This window comes from Geotrypetes seraphini, chromosome 5 (assembly GCF_902459505.1).
Source record: "Geotrypetes seraphini chromosome 5, aGeoSer1.1, whole genome shotgun sequence".
NCBI lineage: Eukaryota > Metazoa > Chordata > Amphibia > Gymnophiona > Dermophiidae > Geotrypetes > Geotrypetes seraphini.
Genome location: NC_047088.1, coordinates 211,793,657 through 211,813,397, shown reverse-complemented (window position 1 = coordinate 211,813,397; position 19,741 = coordinate 211,793,657). Strand labels below are relative to the sequence as shown.

Here is a 19,741-nt window from a genome sequence, read left to right as displayed (position 1 = left end):
CCCCCTCCTCCTCAGTGCCTTCCAGCTTTTGTCCCAAAATTAAGTTGCACTTCTGGGGATCCCTGCCTGCCCCCCTCCCCTGAAGCTGACCCATCCACAGAAGCCTCCAGGGACCCTGGCTGACTGCCTGCCTGTCTGTCTGCCTGCTCGCCGCACCCCCCCCCACCCCCGCTAAGCTGGACTCACTTCATCCTCTCCCAGGAGCAACTCCATGCAGGGACAGTGCATGCAGGTTGCGGGTCAGTTACGCAGCATGCGAGTTGCTTCCTACGTCCCTGCACGGAGTTGCTGCTGGAAGAGGATTGAGTGAGTCTAGCTCTGACAAAGTAACAGGGATGGTTTCGGGGGTGGGAGGTGGTGCGGTGGGTGTTCAGACAATCAGAGAGGGATCACTGGCAGCGGCTTCAGGAGCAGACAGGGAGGAATCCCTGGCGGTGGCAGCCAGGCCACGTGCTCCCAACATGTGGCCCGCTCCCAAGGCTGCCCAGCAGAGACCCCTGTTTTGTTTCTTCCTCAGGAGCAGACCTCTTTAACTTGCTTCTAGTATATTCTTTAATAATGATGGTCGGAAAGCCTTGGGAAGTCCATCACCCAGACATGTTATGAGCATTGCCTATATTTGAGAAACATTCCCTCCCCCTTTTACTAAGCCGCAGTGGAGGATTCTACCTTGGCCCAGAGCGCGAAAGGCTCCAGTGCTCATAGGAATTCTGTGAGTGTCAGAGCAGTGTTGGAGCCTTTAGCGCTCTGGGCCATAGTAGAAACCTTTGCTGTGGCTTAATAAAGGGTGGGTGGGGGGAAGGTTAATTTTGCAGTTTTTAAATTGCAAAATTTGGCCACAGCCCTTCAATGTGGTATACAGTAATATTCAAATAAAAATAGCTGTTTTGAGAAGCAAAAATTGAGCTATTTCCTTACTTTCCTTGGTTACATGTGAACAACTTGTCTCCAGTTTACATGGCTAAGCGTACACATAGTGATTACTGGTTTTAACCAGTGTTCCCTAAGGAAGGCATTTGCACATGCTGAAGCTAGGATCCTTGTTGTGACTGTGTTTTTTCACACAATAAAGACTTACTTTTGGTTGCTTTTCTTCTGTGCGATTTGTAATCTTTCACACAAATCTGCCTCTGTTCCTGAAGTCTTAAGGTTAGCTGATGGGGGGGGGAGGGGTGTTAATTTTATAAACTTTTGCATATATAAACCCAGTTTTGTCTACAGAAAAAGACTGTTTTAAAATTATCCAAAGGTCATGTGCATATAAAGTAGGTACAGAGAACATTTGTCCATTTTTATGTAGCCCGAATAGGCATATTTACGGGAGCAGTTTAAAATAATGAAGTACATGTGTATTTTATAAAATATGCTCCTAAATTTATTACACCTCTCGAGCAGGTGTATTTACCCACTAGTTTTGCAGGTATTTGAGTCTATTTTTTAAAGGCACACGTACACCTATGATGTCTGTATAATATTGCCCCACCTGGGCTTTTTGCCTGGATTGCATGTTATAAAAGTAGCATCAATAAAGTCAGCACTCAAAAAAGACATGAAGTTAGTGGATAAGTTGGTGGAAGTTGGTAGATGTTTATTTTTAAATAGCAATTCTAAACTGGGGTCTGGAAGTATGAGTGCACCACTTACTTGTGGCAAAGGCCAATAATTGACCTGATCAGCTTCTTTGACTGGGTAACGGGGAAGCTAGATATTGGGGAGTCCCTGGACATCGTGTACCTGGACTTTAGCAAAGCATTCGATAGCGTACCACACCGCAGGTTGCTGATCAAGATGAGTTCTATAGGATTAGGTGACACATTGACGAAATGGGTTGGGAACTGGCTTGGAGGTAGGCTTCAAAGGGTGGTGATGAACGGCACACCCTCTGAAATGACGGAGGTGATCAGTGGAGTGCCACAGGGCTCGGTCTTGGGCCCAATCCTATTCAACATCTTTATAAGGGACTTGGCAGAAGGGCATCGGGGTAAAACAACATTATTCGCCGATGACGCCAAACTAAGTAATGTAGTGGGTAAATGCACAATAGATGATGTTTCAATGCCCGACAACATGATGCACGACCTACTCCTACTGGAGCGCTGGTCTAGGTCCTAGCAACTCAGCTTCAATGCCAAAAAATGCAAAGTTATGCACCTGGGCAGCCAAAATCCATGCAAGACTTACACCCTAAATGGCGAGATCCTAACAAGAACTGAAGCAGAACGTGACCTAGGGGTGATCGTCAGTGAGGACATGAAGGCTGCCAATCAAGTGGAGCAAGCTTCATCCAAAGCAAGACAAGTCATAGGTTGCATACGCAGGGGTTTCGAAAGCCGGAAGTCATTATGCCATTGTATAGATCCATGGTGAGGCCCCATCTGGAATACTGTATGCAATTCTGGAGGCCGCATTATTGTAAGGATGTGCTGAGACTGGAGTCGGTTCAGAGAATGGCCACCCGGATGGTCTCAGGACTCAAGGATCTCCCATACGAGGAACGGCTAGACAAATTGCAGCTATACTTACTCGAGGAGCGCAGAGAGAGGGGGGACATGATCGAGACGTTCAAGTATCTCACAGGCCGCATAGAGACGGAGGAAGATATCTTCCTTTTCAAGGGTCCCACGACAACAAGAGGGCATCCGTGGAAAATTAGGGGAGGGAAACTACGAGCTGACACCAGGAAATTCTTCTTCACAGAAAGGGTGGTTGATCGCTGGAATAGTCTTCCACTGCATGTGATCGAGGCCAGCAGCGTGCCTGATTTTAAGGCCAAATGGGATCGTCACATGGGATCTATTCACAGGGCGAAGGTAGGGGAGGGACATTAGGGTGGGCAGACTAGATGGGCCGTGGCCCTTATCTGCCGTCTATTTCTATGTTTCTATGTTTCTATGTTAGGTGCTATTGTACAAGGTAATGCCTACGTGCCATACTACCTAATGACAAAGGGGATATATTGGGTAGAGCATAGTTGGGACATGGGCGTATCTCCTAGAATACTGTACCATACATTGTGTACATCACTTGATACACTTAAATGCACCAACCTATGCCTGCCATTGACATGGCATTAGAGGATATACCTAAAGGGGAGAGAGTGGCACAGTGGTTAAAGCTACAATCTCAGCACTCTGAGGTTGTAAGTTCAAACCCACACTGCTCCTTATGCCCCCCATTGCCCCAGGTACATTAGATAGATTGTGAGCCCACTGGGACAGACAGGGAAAAATGCTTGAGTACCTGAATAAATTCATGTAAACCGTTCTGAGATCCCCTGGGAGAACGGTATAGAAAATTAAATAAATAAACATGGACTCTTGAATGCCAATTGAGGATAGTAATCTATAACAGAATCTTGGCACCAAGATTATGTTCTAGAATAGGCATTAATCACTTTGCAAAGGCCTACTCTGAAGTACTATTTTGTAGAATTGCCACCATATATTACTAGCTTTTTGACCAAATGTGACTTACTGGGAATTGTGCCTTACTGTCTAGTAAAATTCTTTGAAGGTGTGAATAAGCATGGAGAGAAAGGTGAGTTGTCAATAAAATGTACATGAATTTTCAGAAGGTATTTGATAAAAACCCTCATGAAAGTGTGAGGTTAGAGGGCATGTTTTGTGGACGATAACTGGTTAAAAAATAGGAAGCAAAAGATAGGAAGAGAGATTTCACAGTTTCCATGTGTAATTGCCCCATTTTACAAACCTAAGTAGTGAGATCACAGCTGTTAATCTTCTTCATTTGAAGGCAGAAATAAACAATGGGAAATTTAAAAAATGACTTCCTTATTCCTTCACGTAAAGGCATAGTCAAAATTAGCTTAAAAAAATAAAAAAAATCTGTGCATGCCTGTGAATTCATTTGAAGTATAAATGTTTAATCTACCCAAAACATGCCCAAACCATTCTCCTACCATAATTTCATGAAATCTCTGCATGGTGTAAATCTTCATTTCTAAACCGTTGCAGTTTACTTGGATAAATGTTGATATTTACATGCAGAGATGATTCTAAAATAACACCCATTGCTCCACAACACTGTGTCTTCACACAGGGTGACAAATTCTTTTACCTGACCTGAATCCGCATTAGGGTTTTTAAATCACTGGTCATGGTAAAAGCTTCTATGCTAATAGAATTCCTAAGAGCATCAGAGCTTTTACCGCCTCGACCAGCAATAAAAAAACCCTAACGGTTTCATAAAATAGGGGGGGGAGGGTGTTAGCTCTTCACCAATTTGAAAAGCTATGATAAAATCAGTGCCTCCCTATAGGATTTGTGGATTTTATTTACATAATTCTGGAGCTTTGAGGTTTCTATTTTTTATATATTGTTGTTCTTATGGGCTTGCCCTAAAACAGGTTACTAGCAGCATCTTTTTACCTATGTAAATAGCCATTTATACAAGCAAATGGCTTTTTAAAATTGTCCTGTGAAAGTATACAGAATAGTATCTTTACCATTAAACATAGTCCAGTACTAAGAGCACTTTATTATTTTAAATAAATTTGGTTCATTTTTCAGGGACAACAGTAAGCTTGCTTTTAAAAAATGGCAGCCATGGTATTTAAATTATATATTTATAATGTTGTCTGACATGATATTGCTCTTGAAAAAGAATAAGTTACCAAGAAATAGACATACGTATATTCAACATCACTTGGCAAAGAGGCTATGGAACTGAACATACTGTACACCTCTCCCTCCGTATTCACTGTGATAGGAGATTAACAGACCCGCGAATACAGAAAAACCGTGAATAACTTTTTCATATATTCGCTGTTTTCTATTAAAAACCATCGTGAATATGGTGAAACCACGAATAAGACGGTGGGAGACCTGGCCTGTTCCTGAAGGAGAGGCAAAACACGAAGAAAGGGCTGGGAATCAGCAATTTTTCTCTGTAAACGCTTGGAATAGGCGATTTCTCTGTGCAAGCTGATGTAATATGGGGGAGGAGCCAGCAAGCTAAAAACCGTGAATAATCGAAACCGCAATTGCTGAAATCGTGAATACGGAGGGAGAAGTGTAGTTCATAGAATGCAGTTACAACCACCGGCCACATGTATAGCCACCATATTTTGCTGCTTTAACCTATAGCAAACGGTTTAATATTGGACTACATCTGTAACAGGCCTAAATTGAAATACTTACTTAGTAGCCATCTCCCTAGCTATCTCCCCTAGTTGTATAGTTGGGCACTCTTCTCTCACCCAGCTTCAGTGCTGCGTACCCGTGCCATGGCAGTATAGAGAGATTTTGAGTGGCTATTGCTGTTGAAAATTTAAGGATGAGAGACTTATGCATTTGGGGGCATCCTATAAGTGGGTACCTCCTTTTAGATGCCCTGATGCCACATGGTAAAATCATATTCTGTAATGGCATCTGGGCACTCGGTTCCTTTGTAGACTACTAGCATAACCTGGCATTGGCACGCCTTACATTTAGGCATGTGAAGTTAAACCAACCATAAATCTAGTATAACTAGGCAGGCCTAAGTGCAGTAAGGATGTATGTAACCTACAGTATTCTATAAGTGGTAGCCTGATTTCTCTAAATGGCGCTGTTGGCGGCCATCTTAAAAGCAGCCACCGATCACATGCCAATCATGCGACGGTGCCATTTAGAAAGTTGTATCTCCGGCAAAGGTAGGAACCAGAAATGTAGGTGGGAGTTTTCAAAGCCTACATTTCTGGTGCCTACCTTTGAAGTGAATCATGCCTAATGCCACTTCTGGCATTAAGCCTTGCTTACAGTGGCATTAAGCACCTTAAAGCGCCTCTGGAGGCGAGATTCTTGGGCCATTTCTTTAAAGGTGTCAGTAGGTGTCATGGAATTTCTTTTAATCCTCTTTTAAACGGTGTTTTGAACTTAATTTAGGCGCCTAAGTTAAGGCGCATTTTAGAGAATATAGGCTGGTGTGTATAATGAGGCACACCCGTATCCTGCCCCTGCACTACCTTACAGAATATTGATCATGGTGCTTACACATTTAAGTGCTAATAGTGTACGCTAAGTGGTGCCTTTTTAAAGAATTGCCATTCGTACATTTAAGTGCTTTCAAATATTGGCCCTGTTGTGTACATCTTTTAAAAAATTATACTTGAACCTAATTTGAAAGGTTAAACAAGTACATATTTTGCTGGTCAAATGGCAGGAATAGTGTTAAGATTTTTGGATAATGTTCCCAGTAGCTTTGATCACTAAGGGGTACTTTTACTAAGCAAAAAAAAAGCATACTGTGGGCAGTGGTGTAGTAAGGGTAAACGACCCGCAGGGTGGTGACGCCCCTCCCCCACTCCCCCCTGCTGCGTGCACCCCTTCCCTTTCCCTTTTTAACTTCTCCGGCGTGAGCAGCATGCCCATGTCGGTTCAGCTTGCCCTGTGATGTCACTTCCTAGGTGTGGGTCCCGTAAGTGACATCAGAGAGAGCGCCAATGCCGATGCAGGCATAACCTTGCACCAGGAAAGGAAAAAGTTTCGGGGGAAGGCGAGGTTTGCGCGCGGCTAGGAGAGGAGCGAGGGGATGGAGAGGAGGAGGAGTCCCGTGCTCTTAGGAAGACCGTGTCCTTAGGAAGACTGCTCAGGTTTTGTATGCTAATTTTTGCATGAGTTTACGTTACCTACACACTAAAAAATACAATTTTTATGGGGATGGAGTGTGTGCTAATTGGTTAGTGCAGCTACATTGCTAATCATTAATAATAATAACTTTATTTTTATATACCGCAATACCATACACAGTTCAGAACAGTTTACAGACAGCGATATTACAAAAAAATTTCAAAATTACATTTTTCCTGGAAGTGTTTTAGAAGTACATCATGGCAGAAATGGAGTCAGAGAAATTTGTCAAAGAGAAGTTTTGATTGACTTCCTAAAAGTTTGTTAAGAAAGAGCATTTGAAATAAAGTTGGTTAAACATTTATTCCATTTGCCTGCTTGGAATGATAATGTTCTATTGAGGAATCTCTTGATTAGCACCTGGTTAGCATATGAGCCCTTAGGGCCTGATTCTATAAACTGCGCCTAATTTGTAGATGCAAGTTTATGCGGTTGTCAATCAACTACTAGGCTTCCTTTATAGAATCACGCCAAGCAGCGCCTAGGCGGACTTAGGGGTCACTAGGCGTTGTTGAGGTAGGTGCCAGTATATTAGGCCAGGTTTTACCTGGCCTAATAGACTGGTGCATAACTCACATTCCTAACGATGCCTAAGTTTACAACACTTATTCTCCACCCCTAACCACACCTACTTTTCAGGTAGGTGTCATTAGGCATTGGAGGGCACCTGGGCTTAGTTGTCGCTAGGCGTTGCTATCCGTAAACCTCAATTAGTAATAAAAAATGTTTTAAATTGTTTTTTAATGGCGTAGTCAATTACCACAGCATTTAACTTATTAAGAAACAATTGAGTTGCGCATGAAATTTAGTTAGGCGTTGCTAGGCATTCATAGTTAGGGCATCCAGTAGCACCTGACATGTGCCATTTATAGAATAATTTTGTTAAATAGCGCCTGCCGTGGTAGGCGCTTACAAAACGGGCACCTACAACATGTCAATCATTGGTAGGTGCCATATCCAAAATTTCATCTATTTTTTGTATAGAATCCTTAAATGTAGGCCAGCGTTTTTCAGGCCTACATTTAAGGTGTCTAACTCATGCCTACGGAAGTGCATAGGCATATCTGTGGACGCCTATGGCCACTTCCGGTGTAAGCCACACCTAAGCTGGCCTTAGGCGTCCATAGGCATGCCTAGATGCCTTTGTGTGCACATGAATGATACCTACATTGTAGGCGTCGTTCGCTGCATCAGTTTGAAAAAAAAAACATGCGTCCTGACTGGTCTGTTAGACAGCGGTAGGATGCCTACAATTGGGATGCCTGCTTATATAGTTGGTGGTGGTAGGAGCTCATACACTAATTGGGAAAATTAACACGTGGCCATTAACAGGGAAAATAGAAAAATTGGACATTTTACCCTGGTAGTAAAAATAGCTCTAGCATGTGGGAATGACCTGTGTAAGGAAGCGCTAAAGCTCCTTTCTATCACACTTTGATAAAAGGGCTCTTGAGACTTGGTTGCATTTTAAATACTGGAAGAAAACCATCTGCCTGCTACTCATACCCTGGTAGTCGGCAGGTCACCAGGGTTTCACGGCTCAGATATTTATCGTTAGCCCATATCCAGGAATTGGGACTGAATATTCAATTATTTAGTGGCTCCTGGAAGTGATCTGGGTACTGCCAATGTTTAGCGCAGGTAACTGGATTGATATCAGGACAAGTTCAGACAGCTTTTTAATCTGAGCTCATTTGCCTAATAACGATCGGGGCACTGATACCCTGATAACTTCTAGCTCTGCCTTTGCTTTGCCCTCTTTCACCTCGGAACTACCCAGGTAAAGAACAATTCAGTAACAGGGTACATACAATTAAGCACCTGGAGGAAATTTAATAGGAGCCTGTGCTATAAAGAAAATTGGTGCGTATTTTTCCTTATAGAATTTTAGCATAATAAGGCATATAAACATACAGTTTACTCTGCTTAAGTGCAAGGCCTCCAGACGTGAGCTTAAACGGAGTGTGCGCTTAATCGGAGTACCACTCTTTAGTCATGAAAAATCACAGTATGCTAAAGTCGAATGCAATAAAACTTTTATTCAGTAAAAAACAACCACACGTAAAACAATTTTTCACAGTTCAGTTTTAGAATCAGCACTGTTCCATCTAATACAATACACTGTAAACCTTTTTTTAAACCAACATTCTACTGAAATAATCATTCATTGTTTTCTGCACGCAGATTGCACAATTCAGGCTGTATATCTGATTACTGATACTGTAAAACTGGCCATAGTCGTGACATCCATTTACCGTATCTCCAGATAACAATGCAGTTTGTGTAGGGACTTCAGCACGTCTGAGAAGGAAACAATCTTTGCAGGTGTTTCATTAGTTGTGGTGCAGCAGTATCCCTGTCATCATCAGACTCTTGGTTGTCTGCAGTATCCGTTATGACTGTACAGATATCGGAATTAGTGCTGTCAGATGATGTGGACACATCATTGTCAACGACGACATACAGCTCAAACTCTTGTGACGAGAGTCCAACTGGGAGTTCAGTGGATGAAGTGTCAGCTTCAGTTGTATCCTCAGATGCGTGAATGAAGCTTGCCCGTCGATAGCAATTTGAAATTGTTGATGATGAGACTCGATTCCACACCTCCCGTACCATGTGAAGAGTCGAGCACCATCATTTTTCTTGCTAGATCAGCAGCTCGAGAGCTGGATTCCGTGCTTGCATCAATCACTCATATCACATATCTTAAGATGAGTGACCTGAAATGACATTTGAAGTTGGCGATTATCCCTTGGTCCATCGGTTGGATCAAAGATGTAATATTTTGTGGCAGAAACACAAGTTTGATGTTGGTTAGTCGTACGTCATTGCTGTGTGCTGCACAGTTATCACTCAGCTTTACAATGTATCTCCTACGCCTTCTCATCAGATTGTCAAGCTTCTGCAACCATACAGTCCACAGTGTCGCCATCATTCACCACACCAAGAGATAATCATTTGGAATTTCCAAAACTTCTATATCGTTTAATGTATCAAATTGAGATTGAGGTGCCACATCAGTTTGTTTTTGAGACTTTTTCTTAAAAGGTGGAAGGTAAAAAGCATGAGATACAGGATATTCATTTCCAGGAATCTTCTTTTTTTTTTTTTTTTTTTTTCCAATTCTTTATTCATTTTCATATCTCATAACAAGTATACAATAATCATTCAATATTCATACAATTCACTTGTATAATTCATATAATATTAAATCTTATATTATCCCCTCTCCCCCCTTCCCTTCCATACATATCAACATTTTATTTGAATCTCACACATTATACCCTCCCAATCAGGAATCTTCAATATTTTAAAGAATTTTTTAAAACATATTTAATAGCAAATATAGAGGAGATTATACACTAGAAAGTAGGTAACTTTTAAAGTCCACCTTCTCTGTATGTTCTCCAAAAATTCTATTTTGCATCATAACCACCTAAACTAAAACTAAAATTTAGTTTTATAGGCCGAGTCATCAACCAAGAGGAGCTCGACTCGGTTTACAATAATGTAAAACATAATACATAAATTTGACAAGAAAAAGCAGACTGAAATAGTTAATTTCCAAAATGTTTAGCAAACAAAAAAGTTTTCAGAACTTTCTGGAATAAAGCAAAAGAACCTAAACTTCTTAATGTAAGCGGTAAAGCATTCCAGCATTCGGTTAATTTAAAAGCAAAGGAATAACTAAATCTCTTAAAAGTTCTGTTTTTACCACTGAGAGAGGGAAATATAAGTTTTAATTTTTGAGAACTTCTGGCAAGATGAGATCTATGAATATTCCAGTCTAAAGGAATTAAAGTGGCAAAAATCCAAATAGGATCTTAAATGCAATACAAATGCACTTAAATTGAATTCTGAGATACACTGGAAGCCAATGTAATTCTTTGAGCAGAGGGGTTGCTTGATCAAATTTACTCTTACGCTTAAGAAATTTGATGCGCTTTAGTTTTCAGTACATCTACGCGATTAGCTCCGAGTTGAGACATCTGTTGTTCCAAAGTAGTTACTCTGAAAGAAGCAGCAGAGATTTGTTGAAACAAATATTCTTTGCAGATAATGATTTTTCATGCAGAGCAAGAGCTTTCCATATATTTTCCAAAGAAGAAGACGTAAGTCTAGTTAGCACAGGTTGAAATAAAGTAGAACATATCTGGGGCTTCTCAGGAAATCTGGGGGGTATTACAGGCTCTTTCAATTCTGTCTTCCCCAACCACTTTATTTCTCCAATGAGACAAGCCATGTGCTCAGTGTCTATGTCACACATGTCAAACACAAGGCCTGTGGGCCAAATCCTGCCCACCTGGCGGTTTTATGTGGCCCTCGATGACTGTGTTGCATCTAAGTGCGTGACTATGCAGCTCCGGTCTCAGTGGCGCTCCAAGCTCCTCACCATGCTACCTCAGTACCCATTTGCAGTCCCAGTGTAAAAGCTAGGTTGGAGCAAGGCGCTCTACATAAGTGCCTGACTGGTGTCTCAGGGTGAGGAAGGATCCATATTTCTACTAAGACTAAGGGCTCCTTTTACTAAGGTGCGCTAGCGTTTTTAGCGTATGCTGAAAATTAGCGTGCGCAAACCCCAGGCTAAATGGAAAATACTAACGCAAGCTCTATGGAGGCATTAGCGTTTAATGCGCATTGCATTGTAGCGTGTGCTAAGCGCACGCTAAAACCGCTAGTGCACCTTAATAAAAGGAGCCTTAAGTATCTTAATAGAAAATTTGGCCCTCGACATAGCCTGTGTTGTAGATTTCGCCCCCTTATGTGATTGAGTACCTTCTCCTGTACTGAGAGTGGTTCCAATGACTTCCGAAGGGGCCAAACCAAGAGATAATTCTGAATAGCTGGAGTGTTGTGGCTGATCTGAACTTAACAAAGTTTCACCCCTCGAAACTGAGGTAGGCAAACCCCATCTTTATTCCTAATGTATGTAGGTATTGGAGAGTCTCTGCAAGCAGACTTGGAAATCCATAGGGCCAACAATGGGGGTAGAAAAAGGGGCTGGAAGAAAAACCTGGCTCTTGACTTTCCATTTGCCCATAAGGTAGGAGAAGTAAGAAGCAAATTTAATCTCAGTTCACCATCCTTACCACCCCCATCATAGGCGTGCCCCGCAAATGACTGACCAGATGCTATTATATCTTGGTGCTGAACTTTTGATGTCCTTTATAGAATTGCCCCCTTGGAATACCAGATATTGGTTGAAATATATATATATTTTAATATTTCACGTTTCCTTTTGAATCTCTCTTTTTCTTTTTATAAACCGCATAGAACTTTATAATAATAATAATAACAGCTTATATACCGCAATACCGTGAAGTTCTATGCGGTTTACAGAAGATTAAGCAAAGGTAACAAATTGAATTGACTTTAAGAGGGGAGGAAGAAAGAGAATTAATAGGACAGGAAATTCATTGTTGAGGAGAGAGTGATCAAAAGGACAAGTTAATCCTTCAGCATATTATTCTAAATTTCGGGAATATAACTAAAGAAAGCCCTCTTCCATGTCATCGGCTAATGCAACTATGAAACCCTCAAAGGCTACAATATCCACCCAGGATTATAACGGGTACTGTTAACTTTCATTCTCAAAGCAGTGGCACCCAAAGCAATGTACGGTACTAAACACAAGGCCTTGCGGTATATAAACTGATTATTATTATTATTATTAACCTAGTACTGTCGTATAACTTTTAGCTTCTACTAGAAGTCTATTGGCCTTCAGTGTTGTGAGCCATTTAAATCTCTCCTCTCAGTCTCTTCATTAAGATTCATTTACACGCGGAGGGACATGATCTTTTCTGTTATGGCACCTCAAACTTGGAATTTGCTTCCAATTTATATTAGGGAAGAAAAATTGCTTATTAAGTTCAAAAGTCTTTTAAAAAGCTGGCTCTTTAAGGACGCTTTCAACTGAGCTGCTTGAATTCTATATAACTCAAATATTCTACAGTGGACTAAAATCCTTTAAATGAAAATTGAGTGGGTAACAATTCCCTATCCTATTGTGTTAACCTCTATTTTCTCTTTATTTTTTTAATGAATTGTAGTTAAACCCATCCTTCTCTTGTTTCATGTATTGTCGCAGTATGTGTTTTTTTAAATTATACCCTGTTTTTACTATTATTTGTAAATCGCATTGGAATATGATATTGCGATCAAATCAAATTTTAAATAAACAGAGTTTGCCTATGCTATAAAGAAGTAGGTGCCTGCTTTCATGTATAGAATACAAGTACAACCCAGAAAGGTATATACAGACTGAGGGCTCCTTTTACTAAGGTGCGCTAGCATTTTTAGCGCACGCACAAGATTAGTGCGCGCTAGCCAAAAAATTACCGCCTGCTTAAAAGGAGGCGGTAGAGGCTAGCACGCACGGCATTTTAGTGCACGCTAAGCATGCGCTAAAACCGCTAGTGCACCTTTGTAAAAGGAGTCCCGAGTGAGAAACTGTATTGTTTTCAGCCACTTAGCTGTGAATATAAGATGAGATAGACATAAATGGAGCAAGACTGACATATAATGCCTTTAGAAAAGCCATAAAAACTGCCTTATTCAACAAAATCATCACCTAAAAAAGTATCTACACCTAACACTACATATGTCCACTCCTGCTTTTAAGTCTGAAATGTCTAACATTATATTTTGCTGCCTCTTTAAGATTCTGTTTGCTATATTTCACTGCCTTTTGTAAGATTCTATATGCTGTATCCCGGACTTTTGTAAGATTCTATATGCTTTTTGTAAGTTTCTATATACTGTATCCCGGACTTCAACATATTGTAATTCGCTGACTGTCCAGCTCTCTTCAGTGTGAACCGCCTAGAAGTCTCACGACTATGGCGGTATAGAAGAATAAAGTTATTATTATTATTTTAGAAATGTAACCCCACCTTGCCCCCCAAAGAGCAAAAATGAAAACAAAGTAAAAACAACAACAACACATAACAAAACCTTAAATACCTTGTTGTATATTCTGGTCAATGTGGAATTTAAGTTGACATTGAGATTTGATATAGTAGGGCCCCATATGTTTGAAATATTAAATAAGGAAGAATATGTTGAGAAGAGGAATGCTCCTTTTTTTTTCTTTCCTTCTCTCTGAATTAAATTTGTAAATAAATTGTTTGCTTTTCACCGGGGCTAGGTGAAGGGCAATTCTATAACTGGGCATGTGCAGTTATGCATGCCTTGCTCGAGAAAGTGCTGAGTTAATTGGTTCTTAACACACATCTGTTCACTGTGCACTATTCTGTAAAGAAGCTCATAAGTGCTATAGCATGGGAGGGGCATAGCTGTGCCTCCAATTTACATACGCCCCATGCTGCATTGGGGGTGCCTAAAATCAGCTACCCTGTTATAGAATTGCTCTCTACGATTTTTCATATTATCAACGTTGAAAGCATTCATATCTGGTGCTTATTTTTTTCACAGGTCACCCGTAGATCAAAATTTCATTATTTCTTTGTGTTTCATTAACTCTTTTCTTCCAGGCCTACTAACTGCACACATTCTCTATTAACTCCCACCATCTCTGTTGTGAGATTGTTGAGATTTGATTGACATTTAACCCTGCTCTATGTCTTGTGAACCTCTCAGTCAATATATTGTATAATAGCCTGTATGTCTAAGTATTTTGACATTCACCTTTTTCTTTCTTCATTTTACTTTGTCTTTATTGTGTGTGTCTCTCTAACAGGCTCATCTCATCTCTGTACCTCCCTCATCTCCTATCCTTTGGGCTCTCTAAGAGTTCGTTGACAGTTTCAGAGGTAGAGTGAAATCCTATCCTCCTTGAACGACGATGTTTTTGCTAATGAACTTATGTATAAATTTAGGCTATGGGCATTCTTTAGCAAAATTTCTCATATTCATCATTTAAAAGAATAATTAATAATATATTTTGATAAATAGAACAACATTTGTTTTGTCATAGCACATGATGGATTATTCAATAAACATATTAGGTACTGATATTACACGAGAAAAGTACTGCCGTCCAGGAAGTACAATTGGATCATAAAGGGTGTTTCATATGTACTGAGAGAAGGTATGTTATGTCAATGAGAGCATCAAACCTATAACATAGGAGTTATTCTTGAATGCAGGTTTATATTTTCTCTGTCATTGACTTTTTCTAATGATGGAACAGTCACTCTATGTCTTTTTATATCTGAGCTTACGTCTCCATAACTGAGTCATACCAATAATATTATTACCCTTTTCTTTTTGATCTTGGAATCTTTCCTATGTATCGGGAGGGATATTTATGTGTTGTATCATCTCATACACTGAATTGTGAAGTATATTTGGCTGAAAGGGAATACAAAAATCCAAACTGTCATCATTAGTATTCAATTTGGTTTTTTTTTATTTTTTTATTATTTTATTTATAACATTTTACAATATTACCAAGCATTTGGTTGTTTAACAAGGTTGACTATAAACAGCATCTTAAGTGGAAAATGGCATTTAAAAACGAATAATAGCATTTTAAAAAATGTAGGCGCCTACTGGTGCGTAAAAAAAAAGGCACCCGCATCACAATTACAGAGGTGCTTTCTGATGCCTAACACCACTATAGGCATAGATAATGCCAGAAGTGGCTTTAGGCATCATAAAGTGCCTCTGTAGCTGCAATTCACATGAGCAAGTAGGCGCCAGGGATGTAGACCTTGAAAACCATGGCCTATATTTCTGGCACCTACCTTTCTTGAAGCCATGATTCTATAAACGATGCCGTTGCATGATTGACATGTGATCATTAGACATCTTATAGGCAGCCACCACTGACGGCGCCACTTATAGATTCTGGGCCTTAGTGCTTACTTGCCGATGAAGCACTTTTTGCAAATTATTTTCAGTTTTGGGCTTTATCTATAAATTGTATAGAAAAATGTTATTTCAGACTCAGATATTTATAGATATATCTATCATACAATGTGGCTACTGTAGGTTGACTAGGTTGGGAAACAATATACACACAGATACCCAGACAGTGGCGTAGTAAGGGGGTGTGTAGTCTGTCCTGGGTTCAATCTTCCTAAGGGTGCAGCAGCACCCCTCCCCCTCTCTGCCCCTTGCCCGCCCACCTGTTCCTTGCTCCCTGTTCCTCGCTCCTCTCCTTGCCGGGCGCGCACGCCCCTTGCCCTCACTTTTTTTGCTTCCCTGGTGTGAGGTTGCTGCCCATGTTGGCATCGGCACTCTCTCTAATGTCACTTCTGGGACCCGCAGCTAGGAAGGAATTCAAAGAGTAAGTCAACACTGATGCGGGCAGCATGCTTCTCAAGCCTGAGATGTTAAAAAGGTATGGGGAAAAGGAAGGGGCTGCGTGCACAGCAGGGGGCAGGGAAGAGGGCGGGGAGGGGTGCCACCTCCCTGGGCATCATTCATTCTTACTGCGTCACTCTACCCAGATACATGAATACATCAAAAACTTAAAAGAAAGAAATAAATATTGCTGTCTAGCTTATCATACCATGAATTTGTGTATTAACTTGTTCACAGATGTGTTGCAATCATATCTGAAAACCATATATTGTGTAGGTTGTATAGTCTGCTGTTAACTCTACTTTAACACTTCCACTATGAGATTATTGACCCCCTGATGCAGGCCCTATCTGCTGAAACACGGCCTTGTTGGGTCATGGTAGCAAACTTCATACCCGCATTTTGGCTGCCTCTTTTCCTTAGTAGAATAGATGTTTATCAGGAACCCTCTAGGTGCTTATATATAGGCGCACTGTAATACCCCTAGAGCAGTGGTCTCAAACTCAAACCCTTTGCAGGGCCACATTTTGGATTTGTCGGTATTTGGAGGGCCTCAGAAAAAAATAGTTAATGTCTTATTAAAGAAATGACAATTTTGCATGAGGTAAAACTCTTTATAGTTTATAAATCTTTCTTTTTGGCTGTCTTAAAAATAATATTGTAATTTATAGCTAAAGAGACATATGATGATCAAGAAATTCTTATTTTACTTTTGTAATTATGATAAACATACCGAGGGCCTCAAAATAGTACCTGGTGGGCCGCATGTGGCCCCCGGGCTGCAGGTTTGAGACCACTGCCCTAGAGGGTAATTTTATCATGGGTAGATGTCTTGGGTATCTGAGCCAGTCAGGGCCATAGGCTCCTCCCTGTGCATCACATGATGCACCGGGGAGGGGAAGGCCCATCATTTACCATGTGTGGGCCTCGGAGCTGGAGAGACTGTTCTTCCCTCCAACTCCCAACACCTACCAAAAGTACTGGGGGGGGGGTCAGGGAGTAGGGGAGGGGGTTTGGGGAAGCATCCAGTGGCAGGAGGGAGTAGGCATCCCTCCTGCCCTTTTTTTCAGGAGTAAGGGAGGAGGGGAGGGGTGTCAGTAGCATGGGGGGGGGGGTCAACGACTGGGTGGGAGCACAGCGCAGGAGTATTTGACCAGGTAGGAGGGAGTAGACATCCCTTCTTCCATTGTCACTGCCATAAGGGGTGGGGTGGGTGGGTCACGGTGTGGTTCATGGTGGGGTCATTGGGGAGGGCAGTTTGTGAGTGTGTAACATACGCACAACATCTGTGCCTTTAAAAAAAAAAAAAGAAGCCCTAACAGCAGTGACAGGTAGGCTGCTCCCCCTGTCACTGCTGTTAGGGCTCTGTGCATGTGTCAATTGCTCACTGAGTGATTGATCTGTCAGGTTTGCAAATCATTTGCATGCAAACTTGGTAGTGCATCGATTGCTCGGCCAAAATCGGTCAAAGAATTGGCGAACAGTGCATCTAGCTCTAAATCAGTTAGTGCATCTTAGTAAAAGGACACCTTAATCAGATAGTGCTACTGAATATCAGCATTAAACACCTAAACTGAAACTGGATGTGGAGTTGGCACTTAACTGGTTAAGCACTGATATTCAGCCCTTAACCAGTTAAGTTAGCCAGTCCAATAGGACCACATAAATAACATGACATAAATTTATTTATGTGTTAACAAATCCTATGAGGACAAACAACATATAATATACAATAAAACCTTGGTTTATGAGCATAATTCATTCTGAAAACATGCTTGTAATCCAAAACACTCGTATATCAAAGCGAATTTCCCCATAAGAAATAATGGAAACTCAGACGATTCATTCCACAACACAAAAACTTTAATACAAAATACTATATGTACTTGTATTGCATATTGCGAGACCTCACTCGTTTAGAACAGTCACTACACTCCTGCAGCGTCAGAGAAAGAGAAGAACCATCGGCTCAGTTGTGATGATGTGATGCGTGTATACTGTATGTACTCGTATTGGAAAACTTTGCTTGTTTAGAACAGTCACTACACTCCTGCAGTGTCAGAGAGAGAAGAACCATCAGCTCATTTGTGATGTGTGTATACTGTATGTACTTATATTGCAAGACATTGCTTGTATATCAAGTTAAAATTTAATCAAATGTTTTGCTTGTCTTGCAAAACACTTGCAAACCAAGTTACTTGCAATCCAAGGTTTTACTATATTCATATAAATGTGCAAAATGTTGTATGACCGTGGCACTGAGAGGCTCCCCTCTTCAAACCCAGTATGCACCCAAAAAGAGGAAGAAAAAAGCCTCAGACTAACGTAGCAGTATAGAAAACCGGAGGTATAGAACAAACTGCTTTCAATTCTTTCACTGGCAAAAAAAACCTCCCTCACAAAACAGCTGAGGTTTAGAAATGGGCAAAGTCACCCAGAAGCATGTTCAAGCACTTAGCTGACAAAAAACAACTTGAGCTCTGACGCTGTCATAGCTTCTCACAACTTCCCATCAAGCGACCTTGTTTCACCAATTCCTTGGCTCATCAGGGGAGCAATAAACACAGCCTTGAGAAGTGCAGCCACGCCATGACCAGCCCCAGCTGCACTTCTCAAGGCTGTGTTTATTGTTCCCCTGATGAGCCAAGGAATTGGTGAAACAAGGTCGCTTGTTGGGAAGTGATTGGTGCTATCTGGCAGGGGGCCCGCGTCCTTAGAAGTTGGAGCTCAAGTCGTCATTGTCAGCTAAGTCCTTGAACGTGCTTCTGGTGACTTTGCCCTTTTCTAAACCTGAGCTGTTTTGTGAGGGAGTTTTTTTTTTGCCAGTGAAAGAATTGAAAGCAGTTTGTTCTGTACCTCCGGGTTCTATACTGCTACGGTAGTCTGAGGCTTTTTTCTCTCTCTTTTTGGGCGCATGCTGGGTTTGAAGAGGGGAGCCTCTCAGTGCCACGATCACACAACATTTTGCACATTTATATAAATTTGTTTATGAATTGCAGTACCTTTCCGTTCAAAGTGATCATACAAAGATAAAAAGCTGATCATTATCAGCAAAATTACATAGGACTCCTTCTACTAAGGTGCGCTAGCGGTTTTAGCGCGTGTTAAACACTAACGCCTCCATAGAGCTTGCGTTAGTATTATTCGTTTAGCGCGTGGTTAGTGCACTTTAATCTTTTGTACGCGCTAAAAACGCTAGTGCACCTTAGTAAAAGGAGCCCATAGTGTTCAAATTATTTAAAAAAAAATTCAGTTTTTGATAACTTTCTGAAGTGCATATAAAAAGTAGAATTCACAAGTAGGGGGCAAAATTCAGTCCTATGTTTGACTGGTTTACTGTAACTTAACCAGTTAAGATTGAATATTGACACTTAACTGGTTAAATACTGGCAGGCTGCACATAGCCCAGCATTGAATATCCAATAGTAGAGGCAAAAAAAATTGCTAACTGCTGAATAATTATCTATATCTATCTATATATGTAAAATCAAAGAGGACAAACTTAGGAGTGTATTAATTTTGCTGACTGCTGTCTGTTGTAATAGTGGCATACCTTTTGAAGCTGAAAAGATTAAATTTCTTTTTGCTCGTGATGCATGCTCTGAAATTGCTTGCCATAATTTTCTTGGTTATTTTCTCATGTAATTAACGGTGTCCTAATATAAAATCTTTTTAGCAGGTCAGATTGCTTCTCCTCAGTCTGCTCCAGCCTGCATTGACACTAAAAACGATGTCAGTAGAGAAAACAGCAGTGTTGACGTTGGCAAGGTAAGCCTGAAAGAGCTGTTATCTGATTGGTTGCTGGGATTTGATTTCAGTAATTCTTGTGACCCACAAAC

At 40.9% G+C, this 19,741-nt stretch overlaps 1 protein-coding gene across 3 annotated transcripts in view; it reads left to right on the top strand.

Moving 5' to 3' along the window:
* Positions 1–19,741, top strand: part of SLC4A10 (solute carrier family 4 member 10) — a 337,291-nt gene that overhangs the window by 133,108 nt on the left and 184,442 nt on the right. For 2 of the 3 annotated variants that reach the window (XM_033945952.1, XM_033945954.1), the window contains exon 7: positions 19,579–19,670. In XM_033945952.1, coding sequence (XP_033801843.1) covers positions 19,579–19,670 — 92 coding nt within the window. The remainder of the gene's footprint in view (positions 1–19,578; positions 19,671–19,741) is intronic. The other variant, XM_033945953.1, reaches the window with a different exon arrangement.